Source organism: Bos mutus, unplaced genomic scaffold (assembly GCF_027580195.1).
Source record: "Bos mutus isolate GX-2022 unplaced genomic scaffold, NWIPB_WYAK_1.1 CTG913, whole genome shotgun sequence".
NCBI lineage: Eukaryota > Metazoa > Chordata > Mammalia > Artiodactyla > Bovidae > Bos > Bos mutus.
In genome coordinates this window covers 6,213-23,216 of record NW_027220388.1, presented here as the reverse complement: position 1 = coordinate 23,216, position 17,004 = coordinate 6,213, and the positions used below count along the sequence as shown (strand labels likewise).

Here is a 17,004-nt window from a genome sequence, read left to right as displayed (position 1 = left end):
GACGAGTCTACAGAGTTGACACGTGCTCTGTGGTCCCCACTCTGACAGCTGCTGGATTCCTGGGCTCTGCTCTGGAGGGTGGACCCTCTGGTGGAGGCACCTCCTCCCAGAGGTCCTCCAGCCCTGGGAGTAGGAACAGCTTCCTGCCTTTGATAACCCCTGGGTTGTCTCACACACCACCATTTTGCCCTTTCTGCTTTTTTCTCCCTTTTATCATCTTCGTAACTAACACCTTGAATGGAATTCCCTCTCCCATGGCGGGGTTCTGTTTTACTGACTAATTCACACTGATAGAGGAGGGTGTACACAGAGGACCAGGGAACCAGGGGGCAGGGAGAGCATTTCAGTTGGTAAAGGGGCCGCAATGGGTGTGTGATGCTGACAACTTCTTGAGACCAGACCCTGTTTTTATTTATTTATTTATTTTTTCTGTTTGCCTGAACCTAACAAATAAACCAAGTGTTGGGAATCACCAGTTCTCCCTGTCAGCTTGTCATACAGTGCAGTCCTTTAACTGGGAATCACCGGTGCTCATTATGCCCACCTGCTGTCTCCTCCTGCCCCGGCTGCCACCAAAGTATCCAGAAGCTCAGGATGCAGGAGCCCCCACCCTACCCCACAGCAAACATCCAGATCATGGCCTCACTCTATGTATAATACAGTGGCCTGATAATCAAGGCAAAAATGTACGCTGATTCCCCAAAGCATCTTTAACAACCAGTTGTGTGTTTGTTAGTTAACCCATTCCACACTGCCGCATTTTGTCTGTCCAATTCCATAAATTCTAACATTACAAATGTATGGACTTTAAGTTCAAAATGTGCTAATACTTTGAAAGATCTCTTAAAAATGAGAGTGAGAGCAACATGTCAAACATTTTAGGTTGATTTTATACTTAATCTCTATTAGATACAAACCTTAGTGCCAATTTTGAAAAAATTTTTAACATACTTTTAGTTAATGAGCAAGTCACATTTTACACCATGGTACAATCTAAAAATTCTCCAGTAAATCTATATCACACTTTGTCTGTTAGCAGTCAGGATCTTGGAAAGAAAGATATGTTACCTCATCCCAAAAAGCAGTGAAATCTTGCATGTCCACAATCATTTCACCATCTGATGGCAGCTGAGTGTTGAGCTGTGGTATTTCATCAAGTGATAAAAAATTCTACAGAAAAGAAGAAAAAAACAAATTGTTAAACTGCAGGAAGAAAGCACAAACAAAAACAGTCACTTTCCTGGAATTTGCAAACTTTGAACAGTCTAAATACTGTTTTGCTAACTGTACTTAAAGTATTAGTTCACATCAGAACATATTAAATAATATATGGAATAATATATACTATTATTACATCTCATGGTATATATCAACATAATCATATAATATAGTGTATTTGTTTCTGTTCAGTCACTAAGTTGTGTCTGACTCTTTGAAATCCCATGGACAATATAGCACTCCAGGCTCCCTGTCCATCACTATCTCCAAGAGTTTGCTCAAATTCATGTTGATTGAGTCAGGACACTATCTAACCATCTCATCCTCTGTTGTCCCCTTCTCCTCCTGCCTTCAATCTTTCTCAGTATCAGGGTCTTTTCCAATGAGTCTGCTCTTGGCATCAGGTGGCCAAAGAAAGTATTGACCCTTCAGCACCAGTCCTTCCAGTGAATACTCATGGTTGATTTCCTTTAGGATTAGCTGGTTTGAACTCTTTGCAGCCCAAGGGACTCTCAAGAGTCTTCTCCAGCACTACAAATTCAAAGCATCATTTCTTCCATGCTCAGCCTGCTTTATGGTCCAACTCTCACATCCATACACAATGAGTGGAAAAACCATAGCTTTGACTATATAGACCTTTGTCGATAAAGCAATGTCTCTACTTTTTAATATGCTGTCTAGGTTTGTCATAGCCTTTCTCCCAAGGAGTAAGCATTTTTTTAATTTCATGGTTGTAGTCACCATCTACAGTGATTTTGGAGCCCAAGAAAATTAAGTCTGCCACTGTTTCCACTGTTTCCCCATTTATTGCCATGAAGCAATGGGACGAGAGGCCATGATCTTAGTTTTTTGAATGTTGAGTCTTAAGCCAGCTTTTTCATTCTCCTTTGCCCAGCATTTCACATGATGTACTTTGCATATAAGTTAAATAAGCAGGGTGACAATATACAGCCTTGACATACTCCTTTCTCAATTTGGAACTAGTCCATTGTTCCATGTCCAGTTCTAACAGTTGCTTCTTGACCTGCATACAGGTTTCTCAGGAGGCAGGTAAAGGTGGTTTGATATTCCCATCTCTTTCATAATTTTCCACAGTTTGTTGTGATCCACACAGTCAAAAGCTTTAGTGTAGTCAATGAAGCAAAAGTAGATTTTTTTTCTGGAATTCTCTTGCTTTTTCTATGATCCAATGGATGTTGGCATTTTGATCTCTGGTTCCTCTGCCTTTCCTAAATCCAGCTTGTATATCTGGAAGTTCTTAGTTCACATAGTGGTGGGAATTACAAATTTAAAAAGAAGAAGGCAGCTAGAGAGAAATGGATTAAGCAGTAAATAAAAAGGGGACAGGGATGAAAAGACAGATACAAAAGGTCAGGCTCAGACACCAACAAGCAAAACATCTGTGGAGGAAAGAACTCATTTTGAACACAGAGAATTAAGTGAATCTGAGGCCACTCTTCCTCCACAGGGAACAGGAGCTCTCAGCAAGTTCCTCCCCTCCCGGCCCAGGGACTGTGCACAGTCACTGCCTGGCCACTGGAGTCAGCACAGGAGATGCACTCTGTTTGCTTCTCCTGCTTTTAGACATTTTAGTCACTCTGCAGACATCACTACACTAGAGCCCTATGCTACTGCTACTTATATATACTACTGCCCCTACATGAGAACCAGTCTTATGATATCTGTAATGCACTCTACCTAATAAGAAAAGGGAATACCTATAACATTCTGGAAAGACTGCCAGCTTTGGCACTGAGAGAGTTAAATATCACCTAACTGGAACATAGTGATACCAAACAAAAGGAGGCATTTTACAAAAAATCCACCTACAACTGAAAAAAAATTATTTGTCACCAAACCTTTATCCTTTGGAGGCTGATGACGGCCTCTGACACCTTCTTGATGGCCATGGGGAAGTAGAGGGTGCTCGAGAACCGCAGAGCCTCAAACAGCATCACCACCACAAACACTTGGCTGGCTGTGATCCAGTTGTCAAGGAGCTCATTGGTGATGAAGGTGACAAAAATCATGATTTTGCTCACAGTGAAAAATGATGCCAAATTCATGCCCCTAAGGTAGGAACTTTTCAGAATCTTGGAAATTTCCTTACTGTAAAAAGAAAGTAGGACAAAGGTTTTATAAGAAGCATCAGCATACAAGACACGAATTCAGTGCCCTGTGTAAGTGGCCCCTTTCTAGGGAATGGACACAGATTAAGATAAACCATCCCTCACATCATGGAGACATTAGCATAGTGCACACTCAGGGTCTGCCCAACACCAGGACCACACACTGCATCACCACTTCACTCTTTCAAGTAAAAGGAGGCTTAATGTCACACTTGCAAACATTTTGGGTCAATCATACTGGGTTTGAACATTCATTCAACAAACATTCATAATCACAAGTCTGTGCCAGGCTCCTCACAGAAAGACACAGCCTGTCCCCTCCAGGTGCTCATGAACTTGTGGGCGAAGAGAATTAGCAACCACAAAATTGGGAGACAATAGACAGAGACAGTCATCACAGCCCCCAAGGGAGCCCAGAGCTGGGATATGTAACTCGGAGCAGTGGAGTCAGGGCAAGTCACACACACGTGGACCCTGAAGATGAGCTGGAGTCAGGCTTGGAGGCCAGAGTAGAAGGAAGATGGGCTCTGCAAAGGTGCAAAGTGAGAGGTGACAAGGTGGGGTCAGAGAAATGCTCACCAGATATTTAAATGAAAGATGGAAAAACAGTCTAAAAACATGAAGCAGAACAAAAGGGACAGTATTTTCATAGCTCCATTTGAATTGAATAATAGTGATTCATGAGCTTTCATGGTGGTAAAGAATCCACCTCCAATGCAGGAGACACAGGTTCAATCCCTGGGTCTGTAAGATCCTCTGGAGGAGGAAATGGCAACCCACTCCAGTATTCCTGCCTGGGAAGTCCCATGGCCAGAGAAGCCTGGTGAGCTACAGTCCATGGGGTCACAAGGAGTCAGATCCGACTGAGCGACTAAGCACAGCAACAATGAACAATAGTGATTCATACAGTTCGGCTCAATACAAGTATACCAAGTCTCTATAATCTTCCTGGTTATCAGCCATCACCATAAATTACAATTTTAGTTTGAATGTCATTGTCTCAAATACTATGTTAAAAGCATTGCTTATTGGGATTTGAGGTATTAAGAACTACTTAGAATTTCATTTCTATATAAGTAAGAAGCATATATATTTTTTTCCTTTGAGAAGATGGCAAATGAAAGAACAGGTTAAATGATATCTCCACTATTCTTAACCCTCCTGCAACATGTAGGTGATGCAGTGAATAGTTAGTATTTAAGTTCACCTTAATGTGAAGATGAACTTAAACACTTCTTTGGTAAGACATCTAAAGTATCCAATAGAATAGGAAATAAAGCATGAAAATATGGAGTGACATCTATATATATAAACTTACCTTCTCAGTCTGGTAATAAGATCTATAAATGACTTTTCCCAAGCATTCATTTTTATTGTTCTGATGCCAGTTATGACTTCACTCATGGTCCTGATCCTCTTGTCTGTGAGAGCAGCGGTCTTACTCCTGAGGGGACAGACATGAGATGAGCCTTAGTGACCACAGCCCAACTTTCCTCAGCAGCAGCAGCAGGAGGGGCATGGGGGTGGGGCTAGGAATAAAATTATTCTCTACAGCCCTTTTGCACTTAGAACACAGGCAGGTCCTACTCAAAGTACAAATGGAGAAAAAGGCTTCAACTAGGAAGTCAACCATTCAGTCCATTTCAAGAAGTAACTTGGAGAATGTGCAGCATCGGCTAAAAGAGACCTGAAATGTGTCAGATACAAACCATTTGCTCAAAGAGGTCACGGTCAGGTAGGGAGGCAGAAAGACACCCAGGAAGACAGAGTCTGTGCTGTAATAAAATAGGAGAGAATTTCTGGGAGCAGAAAAGATGGGACTGTTAATTCCACCAGGAAAGGAGAACAAGAAGAGCTTCAGAGACCTGGTAGCACTGGAACAGGGCCTCGAAGGATAGGGAGTATCTATCTCTCCAGCAAAGACAGGAAAGGAAATTCCAAATAAAGAAAGACACCAAGCACAGAACTGCACACACACAACAAACACAAGAACTCAGTGACCTTCAAATAGCACAACATCTCCATCACCTGACAACCACCCACCTCCAACCCTCTGGGACCTGCTTCAGTCTAACTCAGCACTAGAAGGCTCTTCACCACCAGCCACTTTTCTGTCACATGTGCTGCTGTGACTGTGGGGCTTCATAAAGACACAATGAAGATCAGCCTGGCCCTGGGGGTGCTTATAACTTAATGGAAACATGAATAAATACCTGAAAGGCTCCAACACAAGCATAACAAAAATATATGCAGTGAGAAATGGGGCTACAAGATTATTACTATTTAACAATATTTAAATAACTTGGACATGGGTAAATTCTGCTGAAGGACACTCTATTTTTTCAGACACAGTGCCAAGAGGACCCAGTGAATGCCTTTCCTGTTCCTGTTTCAGGATCAGCCTTCAGTTTAAGGCTGGAGCCTCCACTGGCTAAGCCTGTAGGGTCTACAACTCACACAAAGAAGAGACTAGAGAAGGCATTTGTCTTGTTTTTGAACAAAAGCATCAAGCAGACTGTGGATGTTACCAATTACATATTATCAATTTTTAAAAGCAGTGTTTCACTTACCGGAGTGATGAAAACAACTTCCCGAAGCAGCTTTGCAAAAGCAGAAGAATAATGAGAACCGCCATCCCAGCAAGACATGATATTCCTATTTCCATCCAGAGCAGGGCGGTCACTGTGACAGCCTGCAGTGGCCCCACCCACAGATAGTGCAAGAACATCGTTACCTTAAAAGAGAAAGACAAAGCCTTCTTCAGTTCAGTTCAGTTCAGTTGCTCAGTCCTGTCTGACTCTTTGTGACCCCATGAACCGCACCACACCAGGCCTCCCTGTAAATTACTAACTCCCGGAGTTTACCCAAACTCATGTCCATTGAGTCGGTGAGCCATCCAACCATCTCATCCTCTGTCATCCCCTTCTCCTCCTGCCTTCAATCATTCCCAGCATCAGGGTCTTTTCAAATGAGTAAGCTCTTCACATCAGGTGGCCAAAGTATTGGAGTTTCAGCTTCAACATCAGTCCTTCCAATGAACACCCAGGACTGATCTCCTTTAGGATGGACTGGTTGGACCTCCTTGCAGTCCAAGGGACTCTCAAGAGTCTTCTCCAACACCACAGTTCAAAAGCATCAATTCTTTGGCACTCAGCTTTCTTTATAGTCCAACTCTCACATCCATACATGACCACTGGAAAAACCATAGCCTTGACTAGACAGACCTTTGTTGACAAAGTAATGTCTCTGCTTTTTAATCTGCTGTCTAGGTTGGTCATAACTTTCCTTCCAAGGAGTAAGCGTCTTTTAATTTTATGGCTCCAGTCACCATCTGCAGTGATTTTGGACCCCAAAAAAATAAAATCAGCCACTGTATTTGCCATGAAGTGATGGGACTGGATACCATGATCTTAGTTTTCTGAATGTTGAGCTTTAAGCCAACTTTTTCACTCTCCTCTTTCACTTTCATCAAGAGGCTCTTTAGTTCTTCTTCACTTTCTGCCATAAGGGTGGTGTCATCTGCATATCTGAGGTTATTGATATTTCTCCCAGCAATCTTGATTCCAGCTTGTGCTTCTTCCAGCCCAGCGTTTCTCATGATGTACTCTGCATATAAGTTAAATAAGCAGGGTGACAATATACAGCCTTGATGTACTCCTTTTCCTATTTGGAACCAGTCTGTTGTTCCATGTCCAGTTCTAACTGTTGCTTCCTGACCTGCATACAGGTTTCTCAAGAGGCATGTCAGGTGGTCTGGTATTCACATCTCTTTCAGAATTTTCCACAGTTTATTGTGATCCACACAGTCAAAGGCTTTGGCATAGTCAATAAAGCAGAAATAGATGTTTTTCTGGAACTCTCTTGCTTTTTCATGATCCAGCAGATGTTGGCAATTTGATCTCTGGTTCCTCTGCCTTTTCTAAAACCAGCTTGAACATCTGGAATTTCACAGTTCATGTATTGCTGAAGCCTGGCTTGGAGAATTTTGAGCATTACTTTACTAGCGTGTGAGATGAGTGCAATTGTGCAGTAGTTTGAGCATTCTTTAGCATAGCCTCTCTTTGGGATGGTATAAAAGCCATTAAGGACAGAGAATAGAAACAATATGCTCTGAAGGAACAGACAGAAACCTAAATAGAAATTATCTCACTGGGTTTTAAACCTGCTAAAGCAGAAATCCAAGTGTCCACCCCAGATGACACTGTTTCAGGGCAGCACAGGGCTGACTTCAGGGATGTCCCAGGAGAATCAGACCAGCAGCAATGAAGAAAGATGTGGATTTTGACCACAACACAGATGAGCTCAGGGCTTCTCCAAATGCTCTGCATCCCAGAGTTTAGCCCCCATCTCCCCTGGGCTCCCCAGCATCCCAGGAAAGCCTGTATTATAGTACCTACTGCTCTCTCCAGTAATTACTTGTGTATTTACCTCCCTGATAGACTGTGGCTTCTATAGGGCAGAAACTAAGCTTTATTCATCCCTGAAAGTGAGTAGGGGCCTTACTTCATGTTTGATGAATGAATACTTGAAAGAGAAGTGTCTACCATAACACAGATCTGACCAACAGCTACGATGTTCTGGGTCATGTGATCTATGCTTAAGGTCAGTGGAAAAAAGAGTGTGTGGGGACAGCAGAGAGGAGGTTGTGTCTGGGGACCACCCACTTGAAGGCTCCCTATGCAGCAGGCACTGAACAGGGTACAGGGGAAAAAACAATCCCTGACTACCAGGCCTTCATCACCTAGAGGAGGAGGAAGACAGTTCAGCAACACCTACACCACGTGCCAAGAAGAACCGCTCCAGGAGGACCCCTTAGGACACTAACAAAGCTGGGCAAGAACACTGCTGCCATTTATTATTAGAAAAACAAAACTCTCATTTATGAAACAATACATATAATTACATCGAATTTGCACACAGAGAAGTGAAAGTTGGATAAATAGAATCTTTGTCTTACATCCTCAATAGAATCCTGGCTGACACCAAACCCTGGCACCTGGCATCCCAATAAGCTGAACCCAGTGAGAAAAACAGGAAACGGAAGAGGATCCCTCAGGGGCAGCTCACCTGGTCAAACCTGTTCACATCGTTGGACAGCAGGTTGACTATCTGGCCTGTGGTGGTCTTCCCCATGGCTGAGCTACTCAGGCGAAGGGCCTGAAATGAGAGAGGGAGACAGAGATCCGGATTCCTAAGGTGATACCAAGTCATCTTAGAACATAACACAATGGAGCATGTGTTCCAGGGGTCTTGAGTGGTGTCAGCAGGAGCAGGATGACCCCTGACAGCAGGGCTCTAGGGACCCTTGTTCAGCCTCTAACTCCTCAGTGTGGTGGCAGCCCCAGCCACAAGGACAGCAAAGGGAGGAGCAGGAGGTAAAAGCAAAATCCACCCCCTGTTTCAGTGAACTTGCACCTGTCTGAAGGTTAAAGGGTGTAGGTTTAGACTTAGGAGCCAACTAAGTAATTTTTAGCCAAATTGGATGAGACTGGAGAGGTTGCCTTAGGAAAGAAATTCAGAGACTTGGATTCAATCATTCATCCTGTGGGTGACAATATTTAAACACTTTGGGCTTAGTTTCCTCATTCTGAAATGAGCAAGTATAATGTTCAAAACACTGTTCCTGTGAGGAAACTGTGGTCTTGATGCCAGTCTGCTGATTTTACAAAATACACAACCTGTGTTGCTCAATCCCTTTATTTAGTAAGAAAAATGCCCTAGAGATCTGAGGAAGCTGAAAAGACACCAGGAGCTGCTTCAACAGACCAACTAGAGCCACTGATCCAAACAAAATGTCATACTTCATAAGAAACTTTTCTTTACTCCTCAAGTAAAGAAGAAAACAATGATCAAGTGAGAAGGTAAAATGATATAACCACAATGGAAGAGAATACGGAAGTTCCTCAAAAATTAAACATGACATTAGCATACAATACAGCAATTACACTACTAAGGATACACTCAAGAAAACTAAAAACACAACCTTGAACAGACAATTTGTACACTCATATTCACAGCAGCAATGTTCACAATAGCTAAAAGGTGGAAACAACTGTCCATTGACAGATGAGCAAACACACAGAATGTTGCATAGGCCTATAAGGGAAGACTATTGAGCCTTAAAAAGGAATTAAATTCTGACACCTGCCACAATATGGATGAACCTTGAAGACATCGTGCTACAGAGCATAAGCCTCACATAAAATGACAAACGCTGTATGATTCCACTTACATGAAGTACTAAACTACTCAAATTCACAGAGATAAGAAGTAGAATGGTGCTGGGTGCGGGGAGAGGGGTTGGGGAGTTAGTGTTTAATGGATGCAGAGGTTCAGTTTGGGAAAAAGAAAAAGTTCCAGAGATGAATAATGGTGATGGCTACACAACAATGTGAGTGTACCTAATGTCACTAAATGCTGTACTTAAAAGGAGTGAAAATGGTCAACTTTACACTGGGTGTATTTTACCACCACCATCACAACAGCAAAAACAATGATCAAAAGCCAAAGGTAATTTTACCAAAGCTGTGGAAATGGCAAGTCATTTTTATATACGATACCTCCTTCACAATCATTCAAAATTCAGCTGCAAAGAGCACGAAATGCTGAATGGGCCATTTTAGGAGTGGAATATGTACAGCCTTAGAGACCTCCTGGAGACCTGCCCCAGCCTGGAATCCATGGTCAGAACAAACTATGGCTACGGGCTTAGCAGCCACTCCATTTCTAATGCCCAATCTGATTCCTCCCCAGGACCAGGGATCAGGAGGTGGGGCCTGAGCATGAACCACAGAAGTTCAGAGGGGCCTTTCAGAGCTGCTCGGCAGCACCAGCTGTGCCCTAAAGAATCAGCCCACCTGTAACCTGAAAAGAAGTGTCTTGTTTCTGCACCCCAGCAGGACTCTAGATGCAAGGCTGTGCATGAGGAAATTTGTCTTTTCCAGGTTTCTGGAATTTCAAGTTATGTCTATGTTATAATCCCCATAATTCCTGACTTCATATAGGGCCAACATTTAGGTAAAATCAAGGCAGTAAATGAACTTCTTGGGAGATATTTACATTCACATAAGCCAATGTGCCAGGTCAGATCACATTTCCCAAAGGCAAGATTCCAAAGTGTGGTGGGAAGAGGAAGAAACACAGGTAGACAATGGCTCACCTGTGCAGCAGAGTGAGCTTTGACTAAACCATCACCTCACACCTAACTTAAGGTTTCACAACACGGTTCAGGTAAAATTTCACAACCTATTATGAGAATTAAGTATGATCTGGAAAGACAAACATTTAGCCAATTTGTGGGGAAATCTGAGTATCCATCTCCTAAATGGTTAAAGATGCAACAGAATAACAAAGAAGATGATAAATGACAGTGAAGACCACTGACTGCAGTTTGCAGGCACAGCTGCAATTTCTAGATCACCCAGAAGGAAAGCAGCTCAGATGCTGTTGTCAGAAAAGACAGTGAGATGCCAGGTCCCCAGTTTCACACAATCCTGAAAAGTACAAGACTCTGCTCAAGGAAAGATGAGGAGAAGACATCTCACTTTCTGCTGAAAAAAGTATTCTGAAGCAGCAGAAGCTCTAGATAAGCAGCAGCCAGGTAAAAGAAGCAATATTTTCAATTTAAGCTGCTTGGTTTTATCTTTCAATGAGGACTTTATTTATTAATAAAAATTGCATATGTTTAAGGTTACAACATGATACTTTGGTATAAATACACACTGGGAAATGGTTACTGTAGTAAAAACCACTTAAAATATCCACTACCTAATATGGTTATCCTATTTAACATGTGTTCAGTTTTGCTCTGTCCATCACCAACTCCTGGAGTTCACCAACTCCTGGAGACTCTCACGTCCATCGAGTCAGCGATGCCATCCAGCCATCTCATCCTCTGTTGTCCCCTTCTCCTCCTGCCCCCAATCCCTCCCAGCATCAGACTCTTTTCCAATGAGTCAACTCTTCGCATGAGGTGTCCAAAGTACTGGAGTTTCAGCTTTAGCATCATTCCTTCCAAAGAACACCCAGGACTGATCTCCTTCAGAATGGATTGGTTGGATCTCCTTGCAGTCCAAGGTACTCTCAAGAGCCTTCTAAAACACCACAGTTCAAAAGCATCAATTCCTGGAGCCTATTATACAGAGTGAAGTAAGCCAGAAGGAAAAACCCCAATACAGTATAATAACGCATATATATGGAATTTAGAAAGATGGTAACAATAACCCTGTGTACGAGACAGCAAAAGAGACACTGATGTATAGAACAGTCTTATGGACTCTATGGGAGAGGGAGAGGGTGGGAAGATTTGGGAGAATGGCATTGAAACATGTAAAATATCATGTATGAAACGAGATGCCAGTCCAGGTTCGATGCACGATACTGGATGCTTGGGGCTAGTGCACTGGGACGACCTAGAGGGATGGTATGGGGAGGAAGGAGGGAGGAGGGTTCAGGATGGGGAACACATGTATACCTGTGGCGGATTCATTTTGATATTTGGCAAAACTAATACAATTATGTAAAGTTTAAAAATAAAATAAAATTAAAAAATGTGATTATTTGACCATAAAAAAATAAAATAAAGTTTAAAAATAAAATAAAAGTAAAAAAAAAAAAAAAGAGATTGGTACACACCCATATTCATCAAGCATTATTCACCATAGTGAAGAGGTGGAAACCTAAATGTCCATAGAGGATGAATCAATAAAGAAAATGTGGAAAATATGAAATGGAACCTTCAGCATAAATAAAAATTTAAAAAGAAAATCCTGTCATATGTTACAACATGGAGGAGTCTTGTAAATTCTCCTAAGAGAAATAAGCCAGTTGCAAAAAGACAAATGCTGCTTGATTCCATCTACATCTAAAAGAGACAGCTAAAGGAGTCAGACTCCTAGAAACACAAAACAGAATGTGGCGACCAGCTGCTGGGAGGGAGGGGAAATACAGAGTTGTCTGGAGGGCTTAGAATTTTAGTTTTGCAAAAAGAAGCAATTGTAAAGATCTACGCACTACAATATGCATGTAGTTAACACTACTTCTTACTCTCAAAAATGGTTCAGATGGTAAATTTTGTTAGTATTTTAAAACCACATTAAAAAGAAATGGCCACTTCTACCAAAAAAAAAAGCATCAATTCTTCGGCACTCAGCCTTCTTCACAGTCCAACTCTCACATCCATATATGATCACAGGAAAAACCATAGCCTTGACTAGACGGACCTTTGTTGGCAAAGTAATGTCTCTGCTTTTGAATATGCTATCTAAGTTGGTCATAACTTTCCTTCCAAGGAATAAGCGTCTTTTAATTTCATGGCTACAGTCACCATCTGCAGTGATTTTGGAGCCCCCAAAAATAAAGTCTGACACTGTTTCCACTGTTTCCCCATCTATTTCCCATGAAGTGATGGGACCGGATGCCATGATCTTCATTTTTTGAATGTTGAGCTTTAAGCCAACTTTTTCACTTTCATCAAGAGGCTTTTTAGTTTCTCTTCACTTTCTGCCATAAGGGTGGTGTCATCTGCATATCTGAGGTTATTGATATTTCTCCCAGCAATCTTGATTCCAGCTTGTGTTTCTTCCAGCCCAGCATTTCTCATGATGTACTCTGCATATAAGTTAAATAAGCAGGGTGACAATATACAGCCTTGACTTACTTCTTTTCCTATTTGGAACCAGTCTCTTGTTCCATGTCCAGTTCTAACTGTTGCTTCCTGACCTGCATACAGATTTCTCAAGAGGCAGGTCAGGTGTCTGGTATTCCCAACTCTTTCAGAATTTTCCACAGTTGATTGTGATCCACACAGTCAAAGGCTTTGGCATAGTCAATAAAGCAGAAATAGATGTTTTTCTGTGTGGTGAGAACATTTAAGATCCACTCTCTTTGAAAATTTCAAGGATACAATACAGTCAAATAAGGATTTTTTTTAAACAGTCTAAGGCAAAGACAAATCCAAGATCAAGTTTATACAGAGCCCTTTGGCTCTTGACACTGATATATCTGTGGCAATACCTTTGTAAAGATACCTGAAAGCCTTACTCTTTTTACCCTAATTTAGACAAGGGTAAACTATGTAATAATTTCATGGCATTCCTCAATACAAAATCACTAAACACATTAAATCAGCTCTTATTAAAACTGCTACAATGCATACTAAAAATAAAAGGAAATATTGTATTAAAATAATTTAAATGAAGAGCAACAAATTATCTCTAGAATTAATAAAACAATATAAAATTTCAAGTTTCATCTCAAATATCCTATTTTCTTTCATACCATTAACAAGAATTATCTATAAAATATAAGGAGTGAGTCTATATTTAGCATGAATTTTCTTTATATTTTTTCTCTAGCAAACATAATTATATTGAATATAATTAGATGGATGTTTTTAAATTAGAATCATTCCCTTTATCAAATACATTCTCTGCTCTTAGGTATAGTTTTATAGATCCAATCTCTGAAGTTTACTTTTAAATACAGATTTGATGTAACTGAAGGCATTAATGAATGACAACAAAAATTTTCCATAAACAGCACTATGGGATTTGGGCATGAAGACATTGAAAATCAACTTGATACTTTTCATACTTATTCTTGAATCTTAATTTAATATTTTACAGTACAAATTTAGTGGTTATTATGTGACAGCCTATGGCTAAAAGTTGTCAAGGACAGCCCTCACTTGATCTCAAAGAAAACTTTTCATTATTTATTGGTAAAGTTTGCTTCAACAACAACAAACTTGGCTTGATGCAAAAGCAAGCTTCTCTAGGAATGTGTAAATGATTCCAGCTACAAAATTTGTAATTTACAGAGAACATTCCCCAAGTGGTGCTGATCCCTCAAGAGAGGAACACACCATGGTACCGAATGACACTCACCTTACGGTAGATCATATGGCACACGGCTACTCTCAGCCTCATCCCCACACGCTGCATGTGGTAGAAGTACAAGTGGCGAAGAACGGCCCACATGAGCACGCAGGTGCTCAGCCCTGCCGCGTAGCCATAGGCTTCGTGTAAAGCGGCAGAATCATTGGGATCATAGTTTTCAACATAACTAATCATTTTCCCTAAAAATATGGGTTGAACTACTCTGGTGCCTTCCTAAAAGAAAAGAAAAAAGTCTTAATTAGGGATGTCAGTTTTTCTTTACACAAGATTTGCTTTTATCATTCAGTTCTGTTCAGTCGCTCAGTTCTGTCCGACTCTTTGCGACCTCATGAATTGCAGCACGCCAGGCCTCCCTGTCCATCATGAACTCATGGAGTTCACCCAAACTCATGTCCATCGAGTCAGTGATGCCATCCAGCCATCTCATCCTCTGTCATCCCCGTCTCCTCCTGCCCCCAATCCCTCCCAGCATCAGAGAGCTTTTCCAATGAGTCAACTCTTCGCATGAGGTGGCCAAAGTACTGGAGTTTCAGCTTTAGCATCATTCCTTCCAAAGAAATTCCACAGCTGATCTCCTTCAGAATGGACTGGTTGGATCTCCTTGCAGTCCAAGGGACTCTCAAGAGTCTTCTCCAACACCACAGTTCAAAAGCATCAATTCTTTGGTGTTCAGCCTTCTTCACAGTCCAACTCTCACATCCATACATGACTACTGGAAAAACCATAGCCTTGACTAGACGGACCTTTGTTGGCAAAGTAATGTCTTTGCTTTTGAATATGCTATCTAGGTTGGTCATAACTTTCCTTCCAAGGAGTAAGCGTCTTTTAATTTCATGGCTACAGTCCACTTTTATCATTAGCATGTTTAAAATACATTTTGACAAAATGCTACATTCATGACTAATTTAAAAGAAAAATATGCAGATTTATTATCTCCTATAAGACAAGCAGGCAACAGTTTAACCTTAAGGCAAAATTTTCCATTCAAACATAGTAAAACCTTAGTACATTGTGCTTAGCACACCATGGGTGCTCAACAAATATCACAAACAGGCTCAATACCAACTGAGCCTTAAGATGAATAAAGAAAATGGTGGCAGAAGAAGAGGAAGAAATCTGCTTCCACAGGAACAAACCTTCTGGCAGCCTGCCCCTGTTCCCCATACTCTCAATGTCCCAGCCCAATAGAAAGTCAATGTGGTTCATGTATGGGAGACATGCTTTCATCGCCTTCTTCATCAATCCTTATGAACTGACACACTGGCACAAACACATCCACACTTTTCTACCCCAAACTCCACACGTAGATCCAGGGAATGGAAACCAGCTTTGGCTGGAGTACCACAAAGAAACCAGGCTTGGCAGTTCTGCAGGCTCTCAGCTCCCGAGAGCACTGCCTCACTACGCCTCTACCCTCTAGAAGTTGGAATGTTCCTTGGAGTAAAAAATTAAACATGGTGGAAGCCAAGCTAAAAAATCATATCTTCTGTAGTTCTTGATTCACCATCCACTGAAGTTGGTGGTTTGGAAGAAATGTTATCAATCTTCTCTTCCTCAAGGTCTAAACCAATTGACTCAGGGTGCACTGAGGCTTCCACCCTGAGTGAGACTTAGGGAAAGCAAGTTTCTTTCCCAAAGAAAAAGGCAAAGGAACAGCAACACCTACTCACCCTTCCAAACAGCCACTCCACCTCACAACCTACTTCCTCTCTCTAGTCATCCCTTGAAGGCCCCCTTCTTCCTAGGTCCCCTTCTTCACCATCAAGGAAAATCATTCAACAAATCCAAGTTACCAAAACTAAACACCAGGGGCCACAATATCATTTTCTCCACAGACTTCTCAAAAGACAAAATGTTAAAAGTTTGGAAGTCTTTCAAGAACAGGGCTTTTCCTTTTTTGGCAATCCCGCCTTACTAACACAGACAGGGTAAGCTTTGCTTACCTGACCGGTATGCTTTGATAGCCCTCTTCTGTCTGTCTGAAGCTAAGGAACCCACACACAAGATGGGGGAAGGAGAATCCATAACACCAAACACCAAAAAAAAAAAAAGCATTTTCTGCTCAGCCAACCAGTGCTTGATCAGGATATTTATCAAAAGATGTCCCCATCCCTTATATGGGGGTCTCATTAAACCTTAACATTCCTGTCTTGTTCTACACAAATGGACACATGCACACACACATGTTAACAGGGTACACCAATTGCCTCTCCCTCCATGAAGTCATGGAGATTTTCATCTACTATAGAGGATAAAGGGAACACTATGTAGTTGAAGAAGTGTAAGTAAGATGATCATAACTGAATAAAATGTAACTGATACATTTCCACCATGTCCTGTCATCCATCCCAAGAGGCACAGAGAGCTCTTGGAAGAGTCCTTCACACAGCGGATTGTCAAACACACTGTTTACAGTTTCCTGAGATGGAAATGTGGAGGCTCACACAGAGAAGCAAGAACATCAAACTGTACACACAGGCAGTCCCAGCCCAGGTGCCGCCAAGGGCAGTCCAGTGCTGGAGCCATAAACCACCAGAAGCCCAGCAATAATATCTGCCATCCAAAACTTTCCTGAAATGTATGATTATATTTGGGAAACACTGTTGCCTGTTACTCAGGTCTCCATTGGAGCCTAGCATCCTTGTAATTACAGGAGAAATAAGAGTAATAGCACTCACCAAAGATAATATGGATAAATTCAATAAATCCAGCAAACAGGAATGTAAATAAAGGCAGGTTATTACTGCCTAAGCACATCT

General features: G+C 41.6%; 1 protein-coding gene across 1 annotated transcript; it reads right to left on the bottom strand.

Annotated features, from left to right (window-relative positions):
- Positions 1-1,068: 1,068 nt before the first annotated feature.
- Positions 1,069-14,458, bottom strand: LOC102264663 (ATP-binding cassette sub-family C member 4-like; the record flags this gene model as incomplete). Its single annotated transcript, XM_070367056.1, has 6 exons — positions 1,069-1,170; positions 3,078-3,327; positions 4,666-4,791; positions 5,918-6,081; positions 8,415-8,504; positions 14,234-14,458. Coding segments are annotated over 6 exons (957 nt in total), but the record flags the coding sequence as incomplete, so codon positions are not given.
- Between the last annotated feature and the right edge of the window lie 2,546 nt (positions 14,459-17,004).